The sequence below is a fragment of the Balearica regulorum genome, chromosome 2 (assembly GCF_011004875.1).
Source record: "Balearica regulorum gibbericeps isolate bBalReg1 chromosome 2, bBalReg1.pri, whole genome shotgun sequence".
NCBI lineage: Eukaryota > Metazoa > Chordata > Aves > Gruiformes > Gruidae > Balearica > Balearica regulorum.
In genome coordinates this window covers 95664783-95692585 of record NC_046185.1, presented here as the reverse complement: position 1 = coordinate 95692585, position 27803 = coordinate 95664783, and the positions used below count along the sequence as shown (strand labels likewise).

General features: G+C 41.5%; 2 protein-coding genes across 3 annotated transcripts in view; one reads left to right on the top strand and one right to left on the bottom strand.

Moving 5' to 3' along the window:
* Window positions 1–24132, top strand: SSR1 (signal sequence receptor subunit 1). Of its 2 annotated transcripts, XM_075744978.1 has the most exons (9): window positions 1–210; window positions 2556–2674; window positions 4389–4476; window positions 4656–4918; window positions 5720–5796; window positions 7461–7539; window positions 8565–8658; window positions 11269–11332; window positions 23301–24132. In XM_075744978.1, the coding sequence occupies exons 1-9, from the start codon at window positions 126–128 to the stop codon at window positions 23323–23325; spliced, it is 894 nt and encodes a 297-aa protein (XP_075601093.1). In that variant the 5' UTR covers window positions 1–125; the 3' UTR covers window positions 23326–24132. The 2 variants fall into 2 exon arrangements, with proteins under 2 accessions (XP_075601093.1, XP_075601094.1); XM_075744979.1 differs by lacking the exon at window positions 23301–24132 and having other exon boundaries at window positions 6–210; window positions 11269–15540.
* Window positions 24000–27803, bottom strand: part of RREB1 (ras responsive element binding protein 1) — a 126317-nt gene continuing 122513 nt past the window's right edge. Inside the window, 1 exon segment of the mRNA XM_075744968.1 lies at window positions 24000–27803. Coding sequence (XP_075601083.1) covers window positions 27283–27803 — 521 coding nt within the window. The 3' untranslated portion in view covers window positions 24000–27282.

The window sequence follows — 27803 nt, the reverse complement described above, 5'->3', positions numbered from 1 at the left end:
TGCGGCGCGGTAGGCGGGGCGGCGGGGGGCGCGGCCGGGGCGGGAGCGGCCCCGGATGGAGGCCGTCGCCATTTAGACAGTCCGCAGCGGCAGGCGTGGGGTGCCGGCTGGTTGCTGCCGCTGTCATGAGGCGCCTGTCGCAGGTGGTGTTGCTCGCCCTGCTCGTTTTCCCCGCCACCTTGCTGCTGGGGGGCGCCCACAGCGGCCCAGGTAAGAGCAAGCGGGTGAGGGGAGGTGAGCGGCTGTCGTTACCTGAGGGAGGGCGTTGGGAAACGACTGTTGGGGAGCACGCGGCGGGCTCCCCTTAGCGGTCTGGGGGCGGTGGGGGGCGGGAGGGCCGCTCTCGCCAGGCCTGGGAACCCTAGCGCAGCCTTCGCGGTCCTGTCGAGAGGAAGGCGGCGCCGGGCGCCGCTCATTCATCGCCGCCGTACGCGGGCGGCAGCGACGCGGCCTCCCTGCGCACGTGGGCCGCCGCCGGGACTGCCTTCCTCGGTTCGCTGGGACGGGACGTGGCTCCAGTACCCAGTTCCGCTCCCGTGGGGTGCGGGCTGAGCGGGGGCGCCGCGTCCTGGCTGTGACCCCGCAGGGAGGCGACGGGCCCCATTCGAGGGCGTTCCGGCGGGGTGCGGGCTCCTCCGGGTAGGGCCGGACTCTGGTCTCTCGCCTCTCCGGCGGAGCGAACCGCGCTTTGCGGTGTCAGGCAGGGCGCCGCTGCTGACAGGGGGACCGGTCTCAGGCCCAGCCGTGAAATCGGCCTCGGGGCGCGGCTGTCCCGCTCAAAAAAAAAACCAAAAACCAACCCAAACAAACAAAAAAGCGATTTAAAAAATGTACTTGAGGTTGTAGGTGTAGGAACGGGTTTGTCTCTCTCTTTGCTCCCGCTCTCGGGTGGTGTTGGCTTGTACGGTGAATCGTTAGCAGATGCGCTGGCTACCAGCCTGCCTTCCCACCTCGTCTCCCTCCACCCCCCAAGTGTCCTTCACACCGCCGAGCAATAATCTCTGTTTACACTATAGCGTTATCTGATTCACGATCCGAAAATCGCCTCGCTAGCACTAAGTCTGGAAAGACAGAAGGGCAGCCATCTCGCCCAGCTCTTCCAGCGGGCTGCAGCGCACGCTGTGTGTTAGCGCCTTCCCGCAGCGGGCAGCTCTCCTGTCCCGCTGTTGCCACATCATCATCCTCCCTTCGGACATCCATCGAACAGACTCTAAATTACAGGTCTAAGGGAATGTGCTAGCGTAGTTGCTTGTGAAGAATGCCTATAACCTACCCGTAGCCTGCGCTGATACGAAGGTTTTAATTACAAAAAAAAAAAAAAAATCAAAATTGTAGACTTAGAAGTTTAAAAACTTTAGCAAGTAAAATCAGTGTAGTTAGTCTGAGGTTAAGTATTGCACGTGGTTGAGCAAGTCTTTGAGTGTACCTTCTAAAGATGCTTCACACGTGGGTTGCATTTGCTTTTTCTAACTCTGATTAACAGTGCTGAATTCCTTGGGTATACTTGCCCTCAAAGATTTTTATTCCCCCTAAAATTTTTTTTTATATGTTTAAAGTGTATGCTCATAGCAATTAAATATTTTTCTCAGGCTTGTGTAAATCAATCATCTGTGCATTTCTACTCTTTCACTTTTGGAAAATGTGAAGTTTCTTTAAAAAAATCTGTATTTTTGTGGATATGTTTTAAGTTCTCAGCCTAGCCTGCATGTGCTCTAAACTGCAAACAGACAGAACTTTGTCCTGTTGCCACTATTTGTATTAATCATATCTGCCCAGTGTTTGAATGTATGAGAGACAGCTCTGTAAAAGCAGAGAGGCAAGGAACTGTCTGACTGTACATTTCTTAGAGCCTTATTCTGGAGCCATGCTCTTGAACAGGTTTCTTTTTTGACTAGTATTCCAATTCTGTTGAACGTATGGATATAGTAGTATATAATATTAAGGTGCTCATCTTAATACATAAAAAGGTGTTTTGTTTTTTTTAAAACTTGAATTTAAAATAAGTGCAAAAAATAACTTTTTAACTACTTGTGAAAATGTAGTGTTGATACCAGCAGATGAGAAGGACATGCTAAGAATTCATTAACGCTCTTAGTCTTTGAAGAAACGTAGTACTCATTAATTTAATTTCCTGACAATAGCAATGTCTTTTATTGTCACACTTGTAATGACAAAACAAAATTAAAATATCTTAATATGGTGACATGTTAAAAAACTAAACAGTAGCTTTTAAGGCAAGTTGGTTGCCCTCTGAATTTAAGCATTGCTGTATGAATGCTGAACTTTTTGTTATCCAGCTGTAAACTTTTTGGTTTTGAACTTACTGGTACATAAATGACTAGTTCAGAAAATTATTAGAGGAGGAAAAAGGCTGCAAGATCAACACAGACGTTCATTTGAATGTGAGGTTTTTGCAACTGAGGCTTCAAAACACTGCACTTGACAGATTTTTAAGAAATTCTTCAATTTGTTTCAAATTTGTACTACAATGACAGTTTTCTGTTGATTAACTAGACATTGAAAAGGTTTTCTTGTATTTGCATTCTTCTTGGTAGGTTCAGGTTTATTAGTTGCAGCTCAAGATGCTACAGAAGATGAGGAAGCTGTGGAAGATACTGTAGTTGAAGATGAAGATGATGAAGCTGAAGTTGAAGAAGATGAGCCAACAGACTTGGTAATTGTACATGAATGTTACTTCATAAGTACGAATTAGACCAAAAGTGCTTGAAGCTAGATAATTTAGATATATTTAAATGTGTTTAATAGCATTGCTCTTTCCAAATAGGTGTTTCAAACTCTCCAATTAAACTTGTTGAATTTGAAGCTTCAGAAGGATTTGTCTTTTCTTCCTGAATTACCAGTTGAAAAACCACATGAGGACAGCCTCATTTCTGACTAGCAAAACTGCAGTTCACAAAAAAGAACCCCAACTGAGAGAACTAGATTCTCATAGGAGCCCCTTGTAGTTTTTTCCAGCTTAAGCTGCATCTCAGTAAACTGGGAAGGACATTGGGGTACAGGACTACTTTATTATGACTTCTTTGGTATTGATTTTCAAGGGGCAAAGTTATCTTAGTTCTTAATTAAGCTTGGTATTAATACTGAAAACCTGTTTTCACTTACTGCATTCCTAGTCTCTGATATGTGTTGCAGGGTATGCCTCTTATACCAGTGGCCATATTGCTGTTTGGGGTCACTTGTTTCAGTGTGACAAAGTTAAATAATTTATGTAGTTATGTGATCTGCTTGTAGCAGTAGAGTATTAGGTTTGCAAGACACTGAGTGTACTTAAAGTGGTACAAAAAGCTTCTCAAATTTCTGGTGTAAAATAAGGAAGTTTGGATATTATCAGGAAGATAAGACTTCCATAATAAAAATGGAGACCTAGTAAACTGTTCTTTGTTTCTATTAGATTTTTACTGATGGTTGACCAGCTTTGCTAAGTGGTAGAAGTTATGCTATGTATTCAGTACTGACAGAATATTATTAAATAACCTTGTGGATGTAATTTGCTTTTAATAGATAATCTGTTAGTTGGGTATAAAACATTACACTTTAGACAGCTTCTTGTATTTGTCACTGAAATAGAAGATAGTAGCATCAAGATGCTAGGTGCTCAGCTCTGTTTCATGGCATCCCTAGGTCAGGGTACATGTATGACTGATCCAGTAAGCTATCCGCTGCTTCAAGAGGTTGTGTAAGCAGTGAAATCAAAGTATCTAACTCAAAGCAATTAGTTCAGGCAGTTCAAAATGGAATCAGCCTTGTTTTTATTTGTTGGGGGAGGTGGTGATCCCATGATCCCCATGTGGAAAATAAGCCCTTAGTGTTTGCATTTGCCAAATTAAAAAAGTGAATCATCAGAGGTGAACTTGAACAAGTGAATCCACGAACTTACTTAGTTCCAACAGTGTATTTCCAGGCATACATAACAAAACTAATTACAACTGAGTAGAAAGCTTCTATAAATACTCACTCTGTAGTGAAAGTAACTCATTTGCCTTATGATTGCCTGTAATTTTGGAAATACTTGTGTTCTAAATAGAAGTAGCTTAGATGTGAACACTTAACATTTAGAGTCTATTCTTTTCCTTCCACCCCCAAAGGGAGACCTTACTGTTGCTTTCTGATAAGAAACCTTTCAATACAGCTAAATGCAGTTCAGATTAGTCACTGTGTCAGATACAAGAAGTAGAAGGATGAATGCTGAAAATTATGCTAATTAAATCCAGAGGGAGCACAGACTATGTGCTAATCCTGCAATAGCAGGAATTGATACTAATGCTTGCTGTTGTTTCATGCTTTGACACATGGGATTCTCATGAAACAAGCATGGTCTTTGCTTCGCTGTTCGTTATAGGATTTTTCAAAAAAGTCTCTTGTCTTAGACAGAAGAAAAAGAGGAAGAAGACTTGTCAGGAGAACCTAAAGCCTCACCTAGTGCTGATACAACCATCTTATTTGTGAAAGGTGAAGGTAAGAGTCCTGTGCTAATCTACCGTCGTCTTTACTGTTGCTTAGACTATATCAGTGTGTACATAAAACAGTGAAGTGCTAAAAAAACCCAGAATCTGTTCTAGAGACTCTCTATTTAGAAACAGGCTAGGTCTGGTGGTATATGAAGTTTCTAATGGTTGAATATTTTTGTGCTTTAGATTTTCCAGCAAACAACATCGTAAAATTTCTGGTGGGCTTCACCAATAAGGGTACAGAAGATTTCATTGTGGAGTCTCTCGATGCTTCTTTCCGGTATCCTCAAGACTACCAGTTTTATATCCAGAACTTCACGGCTCTCCCTCTTAATACAGTAGTTCCACCACAGAGACAAGCCACATTTGAGTACTCTTTCATCCCTGCTGAGCCTATGGGTGGTCGTCCTTTCGGACTAGTTATCAATCTCAACTACAGAGATGTAAATGTAAGCCTGGTATTGTAATTCATTTTAATCTTTCTATTTGATGTGGAAATTATCAGGAAGAAACTGCTTAGTCTGAAGAGGTAGTAACTTGACAGTGAATGCCGTTGTGGTTTTTAAGCAAATGAGTAGATACAGAAGCACAGTAAGCAACCGTCCATATGTTTCACAATAGTCCCCCGTATGCACTTAGTTCCATATATGCTAAACTTGACAGTTAGGTCAGCAGTGGAGGCTAGAATATCTTAGAACTGTGTAGTTGTGGGCTGTACTCATTTAAAAAAAAAAAATGAAGCTTTCTTTAGGATAACTTAAACTTTACTGTGCTTCTCAGATTGGGCTTTACTGACAAAGTTAACTATCAGCCTGAATCCCGGCTGCAAATTTGACTTTGAGCAAAGAAATGACCAGTAGTTGTAATCTGGGGGAAGGCTATCCAAAAGCATAAATGGGGATTAAAACAAGGGATTCTTTTCTCTGTTAGTGCAGGTCAAAGTTTAACAGACTTTGTGTTTTGATTGTTCTAATAAGAACCCTTCACATGTAATATCTCATGTTATAGGAAAGAACATATTCAAGGCTAGATGTGACTTGCTAACATCAAGACTGTTCTTTGTACTTGTACCAAAAAGTTTGTGCTTTTATACATAGAGTCAAATTTGCACTGCTTATAAACTTAAATCAAGTCTTGTGCAGGAGTTACTGCTTTCTTTCTAGAAATTTTCCAAGAACGTAGAAAAAGATAAACATTTGTGTATGTGTTCAAGAAATGACTTTAAAACTTTACGTGGAACTTTGTTATAGGGCAATGTGTTTCAAGATGCTGTCTTCAATCAAACTGTTACAATTATTGAAAAAGAAGATGGGCTGGATGGAGAAACGTAAGGAGGCTGGATGTTCAAGTTTAGTTAGTATACTGGTAGAACAGGTTATTGATGGGGCCAGTGGGAATAGTTCTTGTATCCTCATTTTATTGAATGTTAGGTCTGCTGTTTTTGCTGATGGTGTAGCAGACGTTTGACTTGTACAGTTTTGATATACTGAAAATACAAACTTTTTTCCCAAATTAAGATCTGTATTAATACTAGGGATCTTCATAGTTGGTACTATGTCAGTGAGCAGTTTGCACATCTGCTTTGGCTCAGAGGGCTTAAGCCTGGAATAAGAACTGATGTTACACAGCTACATAGCAATTCAAAGCTGTTCAGCTTTTGTTATGCTGCTGTGCTTGTTCCTAAGAGATAAAGATGCAGAGTCCATAGTACTGGGCTGTGGGTCCTACTGTGAAGACTGCAATAACTTGCTTCTGGAACACTCCAGTACAATCCAAGATGTATTTGGAGTATGAGATAGAAGAACTCACGCTCATTCTTTGCACTATCACCTATCTGTAGAAGGTATCTTTCAGGAGTGGTTTTTTCTGTCTTAGACTTAAGTACATCTGACACCTCTTACATATTGCAAGCATATGCTGTACTGACATGCTTTTAAATATTCTAACACTGGAGTGGAATTTTAAGATAACTTGTGACTTAAAAACACTTCAGAAATACTTGTAGACAATGCTGACTATTTGAATTCTCCTGCCACAGATAGAAATTGCCTGCTGAGCAAGCTTTCTTTTGAAAAAGGTCAACCAAAAGAGAAAGTTGTTGCATTAATTCATATTTCTCAAATAGAATAGCATCGGTGAAAGAACAATTGGTCACGTGAAAATGTGTGATACTCTGATAAAGGCATTCTCAAAAGAATTCAAATTATTAGAACCAGTTTGAGTTCATGTCCTGTGAATAGATAATTACCTTAAACCAGGGACATTCAATTAAGTCTCTTCTGTAGTTTAACTCCATAATTTCCTTTGTCATAAATCTGAGTTAAGATGTTCAATTTGGAATAGATTCTTTCCCTGTAAACTCCTGCCTGCTTCTCAAATTAATTTTAGATATCATTTATGTTCACCTCTTGCTAAGTATCAACAGATATTTCTGATAGAGTTCTTCAAAACAAAATGCACAGATTTAAAAAATTGTTTGCTTAGGTAGAATTCTAACTCTGGAACACAGAGCAAGATAAACAAGGCCTTTCAAAGCTCAGTTGTCAATAAAGTTGTATCCAAGCAGTACGTGCTTTGCAGTAGTATACTAAAAGTATATAAGATATTTCTAAGGGATTTGTAAGTGGTTAAAGCTGTCACAAACATAAATATTACCTGTGACCCAATGTCTTGAAACATGATATTGCAAGACTTCTTGCAGTTACTAAATTTCAGTAATTATTTATTACAGTTTCTCAGTTTATATGGCATTTTTCAAATGTTCCGTTGTTCAGAATTAAATTTAGGATTACAGTTTCTGAAATCGAAGTCAGAATAATTACTTAATATTTGTTAGCACTTCGGTTTCAGAGTCATTCCCACCCCCTACAAAAGTTCTTGGGAAAGATCAAGTAGGCATGTGGCCAAAGCTAGGCTTAGTCTCTATGCCTCTCTGTAAACTCTCTTAAACACTTAAAATTTTTAATAGTTTATTAAACTTTTTTTTTAAAGGATCTTCATGTATATGTTCCTTGCTGGACTTGGTCTACTTGTCATTGTTGGCCTACATCAGTTACTAGAATCTAGGAAGGTGGGTAGTGTATTTTATCTATGTACTTCTTAATACAAGACCTTGCTGGTATGAAGAGAAAGCAATTCTGTAATTGTTTCTGGCATACAATGGTACAGGTAGTTATAAAAGTAAATCTTCTAAAGTTCTAAGACCTTGGAGATTACTGGGAAAACAAGAGAGTTTTTTAAAAATGTTCATAATGGGAGACGTCTAGATTGCTTACTTGATGCTCATTGGCACCACACTGAAGTGGTTGAATTGGAAGCTTTGATACCTTCCAGTCACTGGATGTGTGCAGCTACTGATTCAATACTTACTGGGTAGACTTTACCCATGCTCTCTCCTTCTATCTATTAGTTTAATCTAGATAAACTTTAGGGAAAATGGCTGTCTAGTCCTTTATTTAGTTCTTATCAATGCTTTGCCATAATGTTGATTAGGGCCTTCTAGATTCCATGTATAATGCTGTAACAGCTAAGGGTTTGACTGTGTCAGTGGTTGGGCAAGTAAAAGCCATTGAAAGCTTAAGTCTCATTTGCATGCAATGCACAGGTTATGTCTTTGTGCAGTCTGGCTTATCGTATTTTTGAAGTAGCTTCCCTTGGAAAGAAGCATGGAATTATTATTGTGCTTTGAAATCTATTTTGCAAGGTGAGAGAATATTGTACTAATATGAGAAATACTGTGCTAATCTGAGAAAGTGTGATAATTGGTTTTATTATAAAGTTTGATTAATCATCAGCCATTTTTCGTAACAGGTGTAATGAACTTGCCCAGGCATGCATGAAACCTTGATATCTTTGTGTGGAATAAGTATCGTGAGGCATTAGAAATGGTAATGCCCAGTTTAGGTCAATAAATTGCTAATGGTAAAGATAGTTAAAGCTCAGCTATAAAGACAGCTTCATACATTGACTAGCCTCAAGTTTACGTCTTGGTGAAATAATTGCAATTCATTAAATATAGCGTTATTAATTATTTCTAATACTTGTATTATCAAAGCTTTGTGGAAAGAAAAAAAAATTTCTGTCTTGAATTTTCAGAGGAAAAGACCAGTACAGAAAGTAGAGATGGGAACATCGAATCAGAATGATGTTGATATGAGCTGGATTCCCCAAGAAACTTTAAATCAAATAAGTAAGTAGTCTGCCTTCCACAAACTAGAGTGTAACAAACTCACTTAAATAGTTGCAACTAAGTAGCTGATACCAATTTCTCAGAACAGCATGCATCTGTTCTAGGGAACAAAAAATTGTTTAAAGTGCTATGCTTAATGATTAGACTAGTAGATTAACAGCCTATTCTTGTATAGAACAAGCTTCAATGGTAAAATAATGACTATCAGTCATTTTCACAATTTGTTCTTTAGACTCTTTTTCAGCAGTATAAAACCTCTACCCAAAAGCTGGATCAAAAGGAGTTTTAAATAGGAGAAAGTTTCTCTCATTTCAAAGTTTCTGTAAGTTGTTTGGAAGTTTACCTATAGACCAAAGTTTTTTCAATAAGCATTAGAAGTGTGTATTAATGAAAGCCACATTAAGACTTGGTAATAATGTCCTTCACAAGTCCAAAAACTCACTAAGTTCTACTTGATATCTGAAATGCCAACAGTAAACACAGCATCTGATTTCTTTAGACTATTTGTGTGTTTGTGGATATTTCTAACTTCTCTTGCTGTTTCTTCTGTTCTTGCTTTCCCATGGCTTCAGTGCAGAGTAGAAGAGGTGAGGCAAACTCTCATGATCTAAAGAGTGGAAGTGCTTAATGTGTTGTCCATGTGATAACTAGGCATGGATAGCAGTACAGCTTCCTGCATGCAGTGATTGGTGATGTGGCATGAGCAGTAAAAGACTGTAGAACAGATACATGCAACCACACCAACACGTTTTCTATAAATATAATTTTATGTTTTCATATATTATAAATATGGGTATATATATTATTTCTGGTTATATTGTAGTAATGTAGTTTCAGTAGAATACTGTTGTCTCCTCTAACAGTTCCCAGAACCCTTTATCTAAAATACAGATGTGTATCTTGCCTTTTCTGCTACCTTGGTGTAGTGTTGGGCTGATGTTACATGAGGGAGGTGGACCATGACCAGTGGCCGAGTGCATCTTGTGTCAGTGAGAAATTAACCTCAGCCTTGGGTATAATAGTTTAATAGTCAAGTTTATCTTCTTGAGCCTTCCTTATCCCAGATGAAGTCCTATCACCAGTAGCCTTGGCTGGTGTGAGATAGCCTTACCCAAAACAAAGCACATCCTAGGCAAGAGAAGTGATTTGAAAACCCTTTGCAGGAACTACCTTGACTTGAAAAAGGCTCCTGTATTGATGAAATAAATGTATTCTGAGCTTTATTCAGTGTGGAAGTGTTAGAGGCCTTAGCTATGATACAAAGTTGTGCCAGGAGTTGATGACTTCAGTCTTTTGATTCCTTCATCCTTTTTAACTGTACTTATATTACATAGATATAGGGACTGGTGTTTTACTTCTGAAAATGGAAGCTTTCTTGTACACTGTCTTCTGTGAGACACAAGAATGACAGTATAAAATCTAGACACAGGGATTTGAAAAGCCTCAATCCAGCAAGAAAGACTGCTCTAAATGCTAATTTTTCCATAGAGCAAGCTGCCTTTAAATGGGTTCAAATCCTGCTAATGTTTGGGTCCTGTTCCCCTCATCCCTTAAGCTAAATAAACTGATGTTTAAGATACAAATACCTAAGACTTTGGGTATTAAGTTCATAATTGTGGTTTTCTTTAGCTCCAGATTATCTTTAATTAGAACCCTATGCTGGCATCTTTTGAAATACATGCCTTCAAGGTCCTCAGAGGCTCTTGACTATTTTATTGTTGAAAGACACTTCATACTGTACTGATGTTGGCATATAATGGCATGATGGCTGCCCCTTGTGTTTGCACGTACTCTAAACTGTTTTATTGGAGATGGTTCTGTTTAAGAAAATGCACATTTTTAAGTCAACAGATACATTTAGCAATCACTTCAGCACTTCATACAAAGCATTGTAGCTTCTCTGCAATATTACAAGGATTGAGATTCTACCAACCTAAGGACCATCATTGTAAAAGACAACTATAGGCCTATCATAAAGTCTTAAATGTAGGATGATGCTTCTGGCATCCAGTGATCATACAGCTAAAGCTGGGTGGCTTTCCTGTATGGGATATCTGATTACAAAGTGCCATCTTCTTAGTCAAATGTGGATGGTTCCTGGAAAAGTGTGGTTTTTCGCAACCAAAACACTTATCTCCTGCTGTTAATCTGTCTGAATGTGGGAATACTTCATGCAAGACAAAGCTGTCTAAAGGAGGGTCAATCACATATTCTTCAGGCAGGTGAACTCAAACTAGTAATGATGAAAATAATTCGTTAACTTTATAAATGTGTAATTATTGAAGATGAAACTTCTAAACAGCAGAACACGCAGTTTCATCAGGAGATGGTGTGGGGGTTGGGTTTTTTGCATTTTAGCAACTGACAAATTGAACAACACTCACCCAGGATTTGCATGTTATAGAATAGGAACATTCTTTTTTTTGTTACCTTCTATTTAGGATGCTAATAGCTAAAAAGCCTGAAGTTGTTGGAACTGGCTTCTCTGTGGTGATGCACTGCACTAGAAGGGCAGTTTTGTTTGTGTGTGGGAGGGTGAAAAATACGTGGTCATAACATCTAATCTGAAGTAGCTTAGCAATTAATACAACTATCTTTTTTTTTATCTAGATAAAGCTTCACCGAGGAGGTTGCCCTACAAGAGGGCACAGAAGAGATCAGTGGGCTCTGATGAGTAAATGTTAACTAGTACAACAGTTGAACCTTTACTAATCCTGCCTGTTTGGGTTTTTTGGATTGGAGTAGTGCAGAGAATCCATATCACCATAAGGAAAATACTGCTAAACATTTGGACTGAACAGATTAACTGAATGGTGTTAATATTACTGAAAATGCACTTCTCTCTTTTGTTAATTGTTGGGGGGGAGGGGGGGAAGGTAGCCATTAAGATTTGTGCCTGCGTGTGTAAGAGTTGGTCTTAACAGAACCATGTTACCTGAAATGTGCCTTTAGAGTTCTTTGTAATGCTGGCTTGTCATCTGTACGCTGTCTTTGAAGGATTTTTGTCCTCCCCCTAACCGGAATGTCTAGTGATTTAGTCTGTCTTGATAGTATCATATCTGTATCAGAATCTGTATAAATTTTCCATTGTCAGTGAGTAACTTTGTTCTCTACAGTATGCACACACTGAAGTTTGTGTGTGGTCCTATTTCAGTGGCGAGGCACTGATCATCTAGATTTCCTCATAGTTTGCGTTCTAAAGGCACAATTGGGTATAGCTGCTCGTAGTGGTAGATACTTTGCTGCTCTTGTGATCTGGGCATGCAGTGACATAAAAATCTGAACTTAATCTGCATAGATGTTAGGAAGACTCCTACACAGCAGCAGAATTTGTGAAGCATGGAATTTGTGTGCTGAATTGGTATTACTACATAAATTTTTTTTTTTACCCAACTTGTTAAATGGTTAGTTATTGAGTCATGCCAGCAGCTTAGGTATTCTGATTACAGTGGTAGCTCTGCAATGTTTACTCAAGAACTTCTTGAATAAGCCAGAACAACTTTTCAGTAAGTTCTTGGTTCTCTCACAAAACCTAGAATATCATATGTATCAAAATGTGGACTTTTCTTAAAGCTTTGCATTTACTGTACACACTTGAAACTGAATTGAAAAACTGTTGACTTCAAGTAATCTTTTTAAATGGCAAACTATTTAATTCACCCTTTGTAGCTTTTAAATCTCAAACTTCTTTCCACTTGTCAGCACATTGGTCTGAGTTAATTTCTTTCTATCACCTTGTCTTTCTTACTAGTAACACTGATGCATAGCCATTATTAACTATACATGTTAGTTCAGTACTAAAGCAGAAAAGCTATATGCAATCAAAATGGGATTCTCTTTTGTGGCAGGCACAGTTTACATGATTACCAGGAGCTGAGGTATTGATCCATTTCCATTGCATTCAAGAATTTAACTGACAGTAAAAAGAAACAGATAATGCAGAATGTCACTTTGCTGCTGTTCAGGCACCTGGACAAAGCTGGAATCACTTGCATCTCAACTGCATGTCTCTTTCTGTGTCTGAAAGTTACCTGGAAGCTTGAGTTCAGGAGAAGGCATTGATGTGAGACCTCTGTCATCTTTTCCTCACCTTCCTGATCCCCACATGTGAAAATGCTCTTTTAGACCTACACTTGCTCTGCAGGGACTGAGCTTCTGAGCCAATGAGAGCAGAGCAATACTTGCAAGTTATGTCATAGCGTGCTTGAAGCATCAAAGCTCTGAAACTACATGTACTGGCACTATTTTATTATACACTTTGCCAGAATGAACTGTGAAGCTGTTCTTGACTCATCTTGCTCTGGAAAAGATAAGAATGGGAAAAGCAACCCCAAAGATGCTTTATTCAACTTCCTGATAATATAGCCAGTCTGGGCAGAATATTTTTAATAGTTAAGACTGATGAATCAACACACAGATCACTTAGCAAACAGTTGAATGCTACCTGCGTAAGAGGTAACTCCACTCAAATTGTGTGGAACAAATTTGTTTGCCTTTAGTGATACAATTTAACTGGCTCTGTCATAGGTTTATGGGCTTATACTCAAGCTTGCATTGATTCAACAAAGTGTTTATGTATTAAATACTTTGTATACTAAAGCCCTATAGCTATTGCAATACCTGATGTACTGAACTTCTAAATTACCTCTCTTGTATTATGTCTCTAACCTGAAATCAAGAGGTTTTGGGTTTTTTTTTTTACTTTCTAGTAATAGGTAATCTTAAACTGTATGCTCTAATTCTTCCCAAGATGGGAAGGTACTCTTTTGGGGCCGGGGGGGGTGGGGGGGTGGTGTGATGGTGTGATGAGATGAGAGCTGCTCTAGATACAGTGGTACTCCAGGAAAAAAGACAAAGGATCAGAACAGGGGATACTAATTTGCAATATCCTAGTCTTATTTGTTCAGATAAGAAGTTTACCCCTTACTGATTGAGTTTTGGAGCAAGTTAGGCCTTCAGAAGCTTAAGAGAAGCTGAAAGACTGAAACACTGTACAAATAAGAAACAAATAAGTATTTTAAGGTTTCAGCTTTCTTCTCTGCACTCAGTGGCTAGCATCCAAATGCTTAATTTCAGAGCGTGAAAGAAGAGAGGAGACAGTTTAGGAAGTTGCACAGGAACAGCAAGGGAAGGTCCACTTGTACCAAGACTGATTGTACAACTTGGTGTTCGCTGTGGATGCCTTCATAGTAACTTTCTCTGCCAGAGGCAGTTCCTGGGAACTCTGGCCAACAGTCAGCTATTGCTTATGATAAATGAAGTAACAGTTTTGAACTCCTTGTTTCTTGTTAGTTTGCTGTAAGTGAAATTTAGCAACTATGTTCTAGTGTGTAGTGGCAATTGAACTTTGGTATTTCTTACATTATTTCTAGTGAACAAGGCAATCTACTACACTCAGATTTCCTCAAGTGAGAGAACATAGTTGTTGCTTTATCCTGTTGGTTAACAACTTTTTTTGGTCCTTGAATCTTCTTCTCAATTTTTAAACACATACAGATGCTTGGTGTTGCAGGTATATTGCTGGATATCATTAGTAGTATTATCAGCTGAGCAGCATATAGTTTCATTGACTGTAAGATGGAACAAGTAGCAATTCTGCCTGTGTCATACGGTAGCACAAGCATTTGTGTAATCTAGTGTTCTCACTGGCCTGGTTTTCGGGAAGCTTACTACACTACCATGCAACTGCTCTTGTGAGGCTATGAGAAGAAAAGCAAGGACTGGGGTTTCTTCCTTATTAGTAAGAGATGCTAACAATGGTTTTAGACTTCAGATGAAACTATGGCCTTAGGAATTAAGAGTGGTCCTTAACACTTTCTCCTTAACTAATTAAAAAAAAAATTGGGAAGGCTTAATGAGCCTGTATTTGGGCTAAGAAAAACTGCTTTAGAGTTCATGTCTACAAAGCATTAATGTAGCTATGCTTGAACTCCATTTGATACTTGTAGCCCTCTGTATGCTGTGTGACAGCAGTTCATTTCCCCCCCCCCCCCCCCCCAGTACCATTTAATTGCGAAAGAAGAGTGGCTGCTGTCAGACTCTAGGATGAAATCTCATCTTTATTTTTCATGTACAAGATAATTAAATTGTAGGCCATGGAGATGAATGGAGCAGACTAGTGATGGCAGTACTTCTGCTTGTTTCTAAACAGTTAGGCTGGACATCATTCTTATCTTGGAATGAATGTAATCAAAAGCATAATTTGCTATTTTTACTCCTGGAATGCACAGTGCTAAACAAGATACTGCAGTTGAAAGCTCTGAATTGAGGAAAGCAGCAGGAAAGTCAAGTACTAACATAGGCTGGTCATTGATGTACTGAGCAGCAGTTAAAAGTGTTTTCTCTCTTCTCTAAAGGAAGGACCCTACCTACCTCATAAGAGTGACACAAGGGCTGTTTCAGGAGTGTTTCGTTACTTGAGACTTGTACAATACGCTTCCGTAGAGATAGTAAGACATAGCACTAGTATAGCTTGATGTTAAATACACAGAGGAATTGTGATTAACTTACAGAGAGCAAAGCCAGAAAGATCTTTCAGTTTCTGCAAGAGCTTATAGGTGGGCTAAATAACATTCTTCTGACATTCTTCCATTTATGTCTAAATTTTCCCAGGGATTTCTTTTAAGCAAATAATATAGATGATTGTTTGTGTCAATACAATCAACAGTCAGTTTAAGAATGACTGTTTTGGATGATTATGTTCAGATGATGTACTGCAACTGAAATGTTAAATTAACACTTTCTTACCTGCTGACTTTCACTTATAAGTGAGATCAGATCTCTTGAAAATGGCTGCAGGTTTTTTGTAAAATAACCTTGATTTATTTTTTTCTTAGCATTGTATAGCTTTTTTTTAATAAAGCATGAGTATGGCACCAAAAAGCCTGAGTGGTATGCTGGTGCTCTCTTCCTTGATAAGCAATCTATAGAAGCAAATATGCAAAGAGTAAAAACACTTTTTAAAAAGCTGCTTTTCTACAACTACATTTGGAATGGGAATAATAGTGAGGAAGTATTCTGTGATGTTTTGGACAGTGGATTAAGATTAAAATTCTTTGAGAGTAAGGGAGGGCCCTAGGAAAATGTTGAGTAAATTCTTGAATCCTGATCCATTAAACTGAGCCATAGTTCCCTACATTTCCAGAAAGAACAACCTATTGTGAAGCTGTAGGCAGTATGAAAAGGATCTGTTAAGATGCTGAAAGACTGCTGAAGCACTAGGTGATAACAAGGCCACAATCCCTATAGCTTAAAAGTGCATGCTCTTGTCTAACCAAGGAAACAAGACTATTCCAAGCAGGAATACAGCGGGTATCAGTTCAAGCAGATGTACTGTATCCAGACAGGAGAAGGTAAGAGTTGCTGGGGGGGGAAAAAAGCAAAAAAAAAAAAAAGCTTAAAAATAAAGGATGGTGAGACTCCTATAGCTGTGAACTATAGCTGTGGATAAATTAGGGAAAAATTACAAATATATCTTAACATCTCTGCATTTAACTCCCAGAGAACATAAAAATAACTCAAATTTGAAGTCTGCCTCATCTTTCCCTGAAAAGATGAAGACAGATTTTTGGGACTTCATAGTGGTCTCTACTGTAAGCCAGTCACTGCAGTTTTAATTTAAGTAGTCTTTCTGTCCCCTCATATTAGTAGTCATGATTAATATAAAGTTATAATCAAGATGCAGTAAAATGTCAGCATTACAACCTTCAACTTCCTTAACTGGTGAAGGAAAACCAAACCACTTTCCTCATCACTTTTTGTCTGTTCAGCCTTACATGGAAACCACAGCTTGTCCTGCCTTAACTGAGTTTTCCCTGTGCCACTTGCATTCCCATTGTAAAACTGTAACTTAAGACAGTAACTGTGGCTCTTTCACATAGCAAAGAGAATAGTCAGAGTTAATGTACGTAGCCACACAAGTGTCTGGACAAGAGAAGTTTTTCAATATAACCTCAGCAAACAGACACAGCCCTGCCCCACAGGGCCTGAACAGCTTAGCCTTTCATTCAGCTGGAGCTGCATTGGTGGATGGTGTGTGATTAAAGCATTTACTCTGGAGATAAAACACAGTATTAGGTTCACTAGGTGGAACTTGTTACAGCTGTGTCTATCTTCATCACTTTGCTATGTCTTTGTCACTGAAGTAGGAGCACTGCATTTTCTGTGCTTTTTTGGAAAATAATTGAGAATGTGAAACTTAAACTCTGAAAGGCTGTAAATATAAATGTTTTGCATTTGCTTAAAAAAAAAAATCAGGGCTATAGCCACTTACAGGGTCAGCCTAAAGTACTGCAGAAGCAGGGATAACTGTGACACTGCATACACATCACTGCTTTGTCCTTTGGTTTCCAAGTCCTAGGTTCTTCAGCAAGGTTTCCTGCCATTAAGACTAAACTGGGCCTTTTAACTCCATGTGTAACTTGCCCATGTTCATACACAAATAGGTCTGCATTCTGACTTCAGCGGGAGTATTTTTTCCATGAAAACTGAGTCAGAGTCCCATCTCCCCACAACACTGAAGCACACTTCCCTGCACAAGCCTGGATCCACAGCACTAGACACGACTGGTGCATGGGACCTTAGTGTGGCAGCACACTCGCTCCCAGCTGCAGCTGCCAAGTCCACTACTAAGTCTCCCAAGAGAGACAGAAAGAAAACTCTTTTCTTCAGCAGAAGTCAACACAGACAGGAGGAAAGTCTTAAAATACCCTGTTGCAGGTTTCCGTTGGGAAGGAAAAACGAGTTTAAGTAGCATCTGATGACTATCACGTGGAATGTGGCATACACTGTCACCAAAATAACAGGTTATCATTAGAAGCAAGTGTAAATACCCTAACAAACTTGATTATGAAGTGTGTTATATTTTCCTTAGAGCTAGTGTTTAAGACTTTGTTAATGCTTGGTTGTTTGTAATAGTGGTTCATTCACAGAGAGTCAAAGTATTTCTCCCAGCTGGAGGTGACATTTTGCCCAACTAGTCCTAACTGGTTGCTGTAAGCAAGCTGAAAACCAGGAATCACATCTCCCCGCTAGGCACCACAGGAAAGGCAGTCTTTCAGAATGAAAAGACAAGTTAAACGGGATTTAGCTTGTATTTTAAAAGCCACGCTACACAGGGACCCTCTGCTTTCCAATGTACTAGTAGTCTTGGCAGATTGTGATACTATTACGATCGCCCCCAACGAAAAGGTACGATGAGGATGATGTACGAGGCATCAGCCAGAGCAATTGCTGACTTCGCTTAGAAGCGTTTTTCCACATTCATACAGGACAAGACATTCCCTCAAGGTCCTGTTGGGACTGAAGTCCCTCCGCGTCACTGGGTATCACCTACTCCTTTAGCTAGGTGCAGCACTCCTTTTGCTTATGCCCCAGCTTTCCTTGGGTGACAGTCACCAAGGGCCATCACCCCATCATTGCTATTCTGCTGAATTTGTAGAATTGCACCCAGATGTCACTGATTGACTGCAGCGGCAATAAGTACAGGATCATCGGCAAACTGCAAAACATCCCACAGCTGCATTTCAGAAACATGCTGCTATGCCACAAGTGGGGCTCTTGGGAGGAGCTGCTGTCACTTTTAATTAAGTGTTGTGCAAATTAAGTACCTTAATTTTTAAGCAGGTGTTTTACAGCTGCTAGAATATTTTGGTTCAGAAGAAAAAAAATTGTTTCCAAAAGAGGTGCGTTCACCAAGAAGTAATAGCCAAATGCATTGAGAAGTAGCATGTAGCTCTGCATCTTATACCGGAACGCGTCACCTGTGAGGCGCGCAGGTTGCTCACTTCTCCAGCTCCCTCCCTTTCCCTTGCCTGCAACCCTGGCAAGATTTTGTAACCGGCCCAGTGCCGATTCTGGGTTTCAGGTAGCTGCGCTAGGCAGCCTCTGTGGTTTCAACTCCAAAAGATACTGGCAGATAATGATCTAGACAGGAGATCACAAATCAAACTTGCTGTGTTGTGGTGCAGAGTTTTCACAGATTGCTGTGTATTCACAGGCAGCTTGATACTTTGATTTTCTCCAGCTGTGCATTAGAATAGACCTGACGTATGTAACCTTGAAGCCTGTAAAGCTTTAGTCATACAAGCATCTTGAAGGCAACGGATGAAATGGTGTTAAATCCTGCCAGCACAAAGGGATTTACTGGCAGAGTGAGCAACTTTACGAGTATTGTATCCCACTCAGCAGCAGCACGCAAGACAGAACACGTGGTCTCATGTTCTACCTCCTCCCCAACTGCTACCCAGGAGCTCCGTGCATCAAGTAGGGCCACACTTCAGTAGAAATAGAGGAAAATAGCAATGGAAAAGGTTACATTCTTTTTTGTTTACCACCAGGTTTTACCCAATCACTTTTCCATTCCCAAAAGCTTGAGTTGCAAATACTTGGGAGAAATATTTATTGGTCAAAGTAAACCTATATCTCACAACTAGCACTGTGAAATACAAATATTTGTCTCAGGTGCAGATTCACCAAGAGTCAGATGTTGCTCACATAAAACAGTTCATAGATTTTGGTGCAAATCTAAGCTGCCTCTGTACAATCAGGTAACAGGAGATGGGAAGAAGAGGTTAACATGTTGGTTGCCTCAGTTACCTAAATGAAACTGAACTCGTTTCTGCAAGCCCTCTTTGCCTGAAGGCAGGGGCTGCCAGCCCTGCGTGTGCACACACACTCAGGCGGGACCATTTCTTTGCACACTTGCTGTGCAGAGGCACGTTTTGCTGTTCCTCATATCCCAGCTGCTCAGATCACCCATTATAGTACAGCCACCGACCCCTCTGGCTGACATTTTGTCCTAACCTTCACACATTTTTTATGAGCAGCACAACCACGCTCCCTGCATGGTTACAGGCTAAAAATTACCGACTGAAAGTCAGCCCGCAGCAGAGCTGGCCTCTACTGCATTAACCTCTGCCTCTGAGATTATGAAAACAGATCAGGCCTTTCATGATGAAAAGCCTTTTCTCCAGCAAACTTCTCTCTTATTTACAGCCTCTGACTAACCAATGTTCGTAAACTGCTTCACAACCCTTTGCTGAAAGGCCCCAGAGAAGTTCAAACAATTTCACGATGGTGTATTCCAAACGCCCATCGTCCAGAGTTTCCTCATACGCTCCTGGCAGTTTTCCTTGCCAAACGAGAGACGAATCTGGCACAGGAGAAATAAACAAGCAGCACAGCAAAGAAGAAAGCTATTTCCAGTTCCTACTACTCAGAGGATTGCTTACAAGGTTTTCTACTGCATTACGCGGTGAGGTTCAGTGAGCCAGAGAAGTCTTCCCACTTACTGGTATTTAACATATGAAAAACTCCTGCTCCCTTTGGATGTAGTTTTTTTAGGCTGAGAGGGGAATTGAGAAAGAACTGGAAGTAAGAGGCAATACTAGAGTTTTTGGAAAGGCTCAGCAATGCTTCTCAACTCCACCTATACTTAGTTTCAGGGTGATTTCAGATGCATCCTGAAATGAAGGCACCTTGGCCCCTTACCTAGGAACACTCTGGAGGTTTTCATTTTCCTAGAGAATTAAATCAACTTCTTCCTGTGTCAGGCACCCCATTAACACTGTGACACACATATGCAGATTACACATCACTTACCTGAGGTGACACATGCAACAGCAAGGTAGATGTTCCTGCAGCTGTTAGGAATCCTATTCTGTCTGCATCCTCCCTGCTGTCCTCAAGCAAGCCAACTTCCCTCTGCCTCTCTGCTGTCCTTCTCCCAGGTGTTGATCCAATTAATTTCTTTGAAAAAAAAAAACCTTACTAGAAAATGGTTTTGTAAATATCTTTTTACATTACAGAGCTACTGCCTCAGCAGTAAGCAAATGCAACACTACTCTCTTTCTCCACCTCCTTCCCCTCCTTGCTTCAAATGGGCCTCGCTGCCCAGGTGAAGCCACTGAGGAGCCCTGGCAGCACACAGGGATGCTCCTGCAGCCTTTGCACCTGGTGAGAGATCCTAACACACTGAATAATTCTGCCCCAGAGCACTTCTCTCTGGGCTGTGGCCCCCTACTCCTCTAAGAAGTCCCAAGCAAACACATGCACACCACAGGACAAATGAGCCTGTCGCTTTTTCGTGGGGGCATCCTTACTTTAAAACCAGAGGAACAGGCTGTGACCAGATACCCCCTCAGCAGAGCTGTTGCCTCAGGAATACCAGCTGTGCTGAACCTCCTGTCGTTTTAGGGATATTTCCACTTTTTTTAATCCTGTGAGCCAGCATGGCACTAATTGCCCAAGACGAGGGAAACCCTGTGATCTGCAGGTGTCAGTGATCACCGGTGTCCAGACAGCAACAACAGTATGGTCCTGGACATGTGTTTCCCCTGTTCCCTGCACGTGCATGTGAGGACACGGAGCAAGGAGAGCAGCTCTGGGGCAATGCTGGAGGCTAAACCCAAACCCAGGAACTATGGAGCATGTCCAAGACCCAAAGTCCAGGGGTCACCACACTGACACAGCGCTACCAACCCGCAGTACATCACAGCCAGGCAACTGACCACCTCCCCTGGTCAGCCACTGCACAGGCAGTCTAAGATGGAGATATGTAGTCAAACAACGTCATCCCACACACACTTTCTTGCCCTGTCCACAAACCTTGGACCTTTTTCTTGTGAAACATTCAGCTCCTCTCTGACATGAAGGAGGTTTTTAAAACCAAGTCAAAATGTGGCTCCTCCACTTCCCTTATTTAAACAAGATTGGAGAGCAAAACCCAGCATCTTCCTTATTGCCTGTTTGGCTGTGGCAGCACAGGGGCATCGACCCTCTCCCCATGGTCCGTGATGGCAATATACTGCCAAGGAAAAGGATTAGAGGGGGTAACACTTCACGCAGCTCCTCGGCTGGAGAGCTCAAGTGACCCACAACATCGTCAGATGTTGGTGCACTGTACAGGTTTTACTCACTTTCTGCCCTGATGTCAGCTACTTGGGTACCCTAGTTCTGGGAAATGCCAGCGCAGCCCTTTTTTCCACAGTCCAGCAGTTAGAGATGTCCTCATTGTGCATTTCTCCATCCTTTCCTTGTCCTGCATTATCAGAGTGGATGATAGAAGATGGTGGCTCTTAGGCGTCTGACATACATAGATACAGAAAGTACCAGTTACTCCGTGCTGGGGTCTTGTATCTCCTTTTTGCAGATAGTCCAAACCTCACAGTTTCCAAAACGGACGTTTTCAATCCCATCTTAACTCCCAGTCTCTACAGAAATGTCTAAAGAAAAAGCCATGTCTGATTCCCTAACCTGGAGGCTTGTGAACAAGGAAAGGTTTCAGGTGAACTTTCACACCTTGCTGCCTTTGCTAGTTGAATCGTGACGAGTGTAACTAGTGACTAGAGAGGCTTTTCTCAATAGAACAGGGCAAACCATGCCTTTAACAGCAGCAACAGCAAATGATTTTTCACTGTACTCACTTTCTGAAGATCGAAGTATAGGTATACAGCCCTCCCATCCTCCAAATGCTGGGTAATCGAAAACACACACTTTTATTCTTCTCTTTACTAGTTTGCATGTCAGCAGCAGTAAAACTGCAAAAGGTGCTGATCTCCCTGTCCTGCTTTGTGACAGCCAGTTTCCACCCAAGCCTGCTATCTTGAGCCAGCCCTCCTCCTGTCCATCCCCAGGGCCCACAGATTCCTACTCTGCACTTCAAAAAAACCACCCTCCCAGTGCCCCTCGCTGCCAAGGCATCCCCTGAAGACTTGGGTCTTCTCCAAACCATAATGCTCTGGGGCCAAGCGTGTGGTCTCCAGCCCTGAGGCACTGCTGTGGGACAGACCCACAACACGGGGCCTGGGCTGTGTAACCTGCGGCTGCACCTTTAAAATGGCGGGGAAAAAAGCTTTAGGGAATGAGGCAAGGAAGCAGCAAGCTGGAGGAGGCCCATGGAGACACCCTCACCTCCCCGTCCCTCTGTCAGCCTGGTGTTTCAGGCCAGGTCCCGCCATCGCTACTGGAGGAGCTGGTGCGGAGAGGAGCGGAGGCAGTGGGGGAGGGAAACACCAACAAGGAGCCAAGTTCAGCCGGCCCGCAGGATGTTTCCCTGTCAAGGCAAGAAGAGCAGGGAAACTGCCAGCTCAGGGATGGCCACAAAGTTAGGTAGAAAAAGGGCCAGGCACACCCATTTTACCCCTCCATGGCCAAGAACCAAGTGCTTTCTAAGTCACCTACTTCGTAAGTAGTCAGTCACTTCCTAGCCACGTGAACTCCTCCCATTTGATTTCACACCTCACGACAGGTCCCCACAACCTTTGGATGCGAGTTTCCCATCGGTCTCATGAGAGGAGGGGAGATTTCTCAGACCAGTGGGTTGGGAGAGGGAAGAAAGTGTTTTTAGGCAGGTTTCCTCCCTGAGAAACCTAGCTTCCACCCCTTCAGCCCACCCAGAGGCAGTTCAGAGCCCTGCTTCAGCGCAGAGCCCTGGCTGGGGGCAGAGCTGCCTGGCTGACTGGTTTTCTTTCAACCTGCCCCTGTGCAGCGGTGAGGGACCAGGTCCTCACCAGAGAAAGAGAGGCGTGTGGGGAGTTTTAACCTCTGTCACAAAGGCAGAGGAGGCTGGAGGGAGGAAAGCAGCAGCAGATTTACGCCCTGGGTATGTCTCTGATTCTGAATCTGGTTCGCTTCTCTACCAGAAAGAACCATCCCAGCAGGACTTAGGAAGATGCAGATGCTCAGCTTCGCTGCAATTCCCTGGCCTCCAGAACTGGATACGCAACTCACATGATTCTTTGGCTCACCGTCCTGTGAAACGCATATATAGGAAAGCATATAGGAGCTAAGGTGGCTCTGACAAGCTAAAACAAAGGATTTCTCTTTTTTTTTGACACATGCACGTGGCTTTCAAATACATCCTGAGGACTTCACAGCCATACACATACATGTTTACGCAAAAATAAAACTACGGTGGCAGAAACCTACTTCATTTATACAGAAAAGGACTGATACAACTGTTAATCACCACAACGTGCCAGAAGGACGCTCACTGATGTGCTCACAGGGCTACAGTCAATAAAAAAAGAGGACAGAGAACCCTGACCTAACGCCTGTGCAGGAAAACAGGCACTGAAGTAGTTTTCTGCTGTCTTGGGTCGCTACGTCAAGGAACTGCACCAAGAGAAGAGCACCCTTTCAAAGGGGTTTGACTACCAGAAAATGGTGGTCAAAATGAATGTGAATTTTCAAAGTGCTGCAATCATCTCCAATTCAAACTCAGTCTGAGCGAAGGAAGAGAAACAGCGACACTATTTGCACAGAGGAGCTCCGGCTCGTACATCGTCCACTAGCAGCTAAGCCTGAAAGCAAGTTACAACAAACCCACAAGAAGAGCCACGTCCATTTTGTAACCTATAATTTTTAAATATAACATTTTATTGCTTAGATGGTTTGATACAGAACAACTTTTTATTTTGAATTTGGAAGTACTGTACAACTGAATAAAAAGAGGAATAAAAGTACCAAAACAAATGTGTGAGTCTCTGTTCATGTGGCATAAACCAGTCTTGTACACAATTCGTAGCAGCAGTTTAAGTTCCCTTTAGAAAAATATGAATTCTACACATTTATTACTGTTTCCTGCATGGGATGAAATCACTAGGATTAAACTTCCTTCGTGGAGAGAGAGAAGAGAGAGAGAGAGGAGACACACAGAGAGGAGAGAGAAGATGATGAATCATTCTGAAAATGGAATCAGACTGTCACATAGCCCCCAAAAGTTATTTCACAACAGCCTCAAACAAGGTTCTTTCTTTTTACTTTTTTTTTTTTTTTGCGCTTTCACAGTCAAGTGCTTAATGTAGTGATTGAATTATCTCAATGTTAAGTCCATTGCAACTCAGGCAAAAGAATTTCAGAAGATCCTTTTTTTATGTTTGTTTTTTGTTTTTTGTAAAAGCCCTGAGAGAGAAAAAAAAAAAAAGATTCAAACAAAAATCGTATAGAGACAAATTAGCTGAACATGCAAACTAAAGCCTAAGATTCACCCATAGTTTAAACACATTATAAATTTCACAGTTTAATATTGGGGGAGGAGGGGAAACAAAAAAAACCCAACAACAGCAACGGTTCTCAGTCAAACTCAACTAATAAAAATGTCAATAAAATGTGGCAAGACCTTATACTCTACTAGGATATAGATAAAGGCTAAATAAAGCTTTAAATCAATAGTGATTATTGCTAGCAGATGTCCCGGCAGGCTGCTGGGAATTAATTACTTGCTACATTGTTCTGCAGCATATAGTTTAGTAATGGCTTCTCCCCCACAGTATTGCGCAGTTTAGTGTGGAGAGTTGCAAAAAAAAAAAAAAACAAAAAACCATCAAAAAAACAAACCCAGAAACAAAAACAAAAAAACAAATGACAAAACCAAAAAAATACCCAAAATAATAATAATAATTATTATTATTATAATTATAATAGTAATAACAATTTAAGGGATGTGTGAACTGGTTTTAATTAAGTAGAATGCACCTGGGTAGAGTTTCAAATGAATCATTGGTTGTGATTGATTTATCTATATCTGGCGCTAGCTTCGTTTCTGAACTGGTTCAAACATCCCTATTTAAAACAACAAAACAAAACAAAATAGAAATCACATATACCTCAACCATTTTTTTCTTATTCTATTCGCAAGAATATTACTCGAGAACGTTTCTCTTCCTTTGAATTCTGGACAGTGAGATTTCAGTCTCCAGAAATTTTCGGAGAATTTTTAATATAGATATAGATATATATAGATATATATATATTATATAATATAGACTGGGTCCGAGGCCCACTTCCTCCATCTCTGGTGAGAGCAGGAAAAGCGATTTCTGCGGGAGGGGAAGGGAGGGAAGGAGGGAGGGGGGTCACAGTGCGGGCTGGGCTGGGCTGGGCTGGGGGGCTGCGGTGGTGGAATAGCACAGTGAGGCTCCGGCAATGCTATTATGGCTCTGTCTGTCCCAGAGGTCATGACTGAAGGACAATTAACAAACAACAAGAAGACAACAACGACAAGGACAACAAAAAACGCTGGGCACTCCTAAAAATGCGCAGCTACAGTAGGAGACATTTCGCCTAACCCCTTCAATGCTGGCGGCTGGAGTGTCACCTGTTGCCGGCAACAGGAGCCATACGGAGAAATCCCAGCTGCCAGCATTAAAGGGGTTAAATTATTGATATGAAATTTAGACACACACCTCAAGTCTTCAAGCATCAACCCCAAAATCTCAGGAAGAATTTTTTTTTTTTAATTTATTTTATTTATTTTTAACATGTCTTATATCTGTAGTTTCATTACCAGTAGTATTTTCTTGCTCTAGAACATGACAGTAGCAAGATGACGGTAAGGCTCGCATTTCTCTCTTGCTTGCTTGCAACTGGAAGACGGAATAACTTTGCTCTTTAAGTAACACGCGCTGTCACCGATGTGATTGCAACAAGATCACTCCAGCACTCGCAGTGCCTTTCTTATGCACCCGGAGGGGCCCAACGCCGCCCCGTTCTCGCACGCTGCTCCCCCCAACGCACACGCACGCGCACACGCACTCACACGCACGCACTCGCACCCCACCACGAGTGAGATGTTCCCCTGTACAGGTGTGATGATACCTCGCTGGCCTCCACTTGACTCTCCGGTCAGAGGAAGGGTTTCGTTTAAAGTACAGTAGAAGAGCTGCAACATAAGAAGAGGAGCTGGTGAAAGCGTTAAGTCAAAAAACACTTTTGAGAGGGGATCCAAGCTGTGTTATACATCTGCGTGGGCAAATATTGCCCATTGGTTTCTGCTGACTGCAGAGACAAGCGAACTGATGAATTTATAAAATAATAATAATAAAATAATAATAATAATAATATACTGAAGCAAATCAAACATATATAACAGCGGGTGCATAATTTCCATAGGTTACGATGCTATGTAACTCTTCTCTGCATACACGCTCATTCCACGATGGCCAGAAAATCCTCCTAGGAACTACAAGACCATCTCTAACGCTGAAAAGTGGCAACAAGCGTGAGGTTGAAATTCGTCGTGTTTCCTGCTTTTGGCTTGAACCACTCTGAACACCTTCAACTGCCACGTTGTTCAGGCCTGGAACAGGCTTAATGCTCCACCGTGTGGCAAATGCAAGAACATCTACTGAGAAAAAACAATAAATCAACATCTCATCTGCATCTCCTCTGACTATTTCATATGAAATTCACATAATTTTTCTTCCAGTTATTGGCTGTGGTATCCAAGGGCCTCCCACCCCACTGCCCCCATTTCCAGCTCAGAGAACAAACACAGCGACTATCACAGATATACAAGAACAAGCTCACGCACACCAATACAAAAGGTAACATTAATGCTTAAATGAAAAAGGTCCTCTCCAAATAATTCATTAAAATATTAAAAAAAAAATCATTTTTGAAAAAAAATCTATGATACCAAAAGATCTAATAAAGTAGTAAGGCACTCAAATCAGTATATACTGTAGTCTCTTGCATTATTATAGTGAAAGGCATATGGCACCGCATCCAGTCTGCCATACTCTCCCCACAGCTGTAGGTCACTCTTCCAAAACCAAAGACTCCAGAAACCTTGCTCTGCTGGCTTCAGTTTGCGTGCTGGGATGGGTCCGACCTCCTAGCCAGTTACTCAACCCCCAAGAGCTGAGGCGCACTGTCTGCAGAGGCAAGGATGTGATTCATGGGAGACTTTTTGTTGTGCATCTCCAGCAAGTCTTGAATGAAACCTGAGGGCCTCTCGTGCTCGGAGCTACCCCGAGGTTCCTGGTCTTTTGCGGTCTGTTTCTGTGCGCTCTTGGTGGGCTCGGCAAGGCAGGTGCTGGCTCCTCGCCCACTCGACCTCTCCTCTCTGCTGGGGGAGTCCTTGGCCGTGCCGGCCTGGAACTCTTTTCGGCTTCCCGTGAGGGACGTATGGCTACCGACGACCCCCGTGGAGTCGCACTCGTTTTCTGAGATGGGGTTGGTGCCACTGTGGCTAGACTCATTTTCGCTGTCTTCTCCACACCTCGACTGCGTCTCCTCCTTGTCGCTCTCCTTTCCATGTTTTCGAGCATTTTTGACTTTCTGGTGTATGCGCTGGTGACGAACCAGGCTGTGTTTCAGAGTGAAGGTCCGTTCACAGGTTTGACATTTGTACGGTCTCTCAC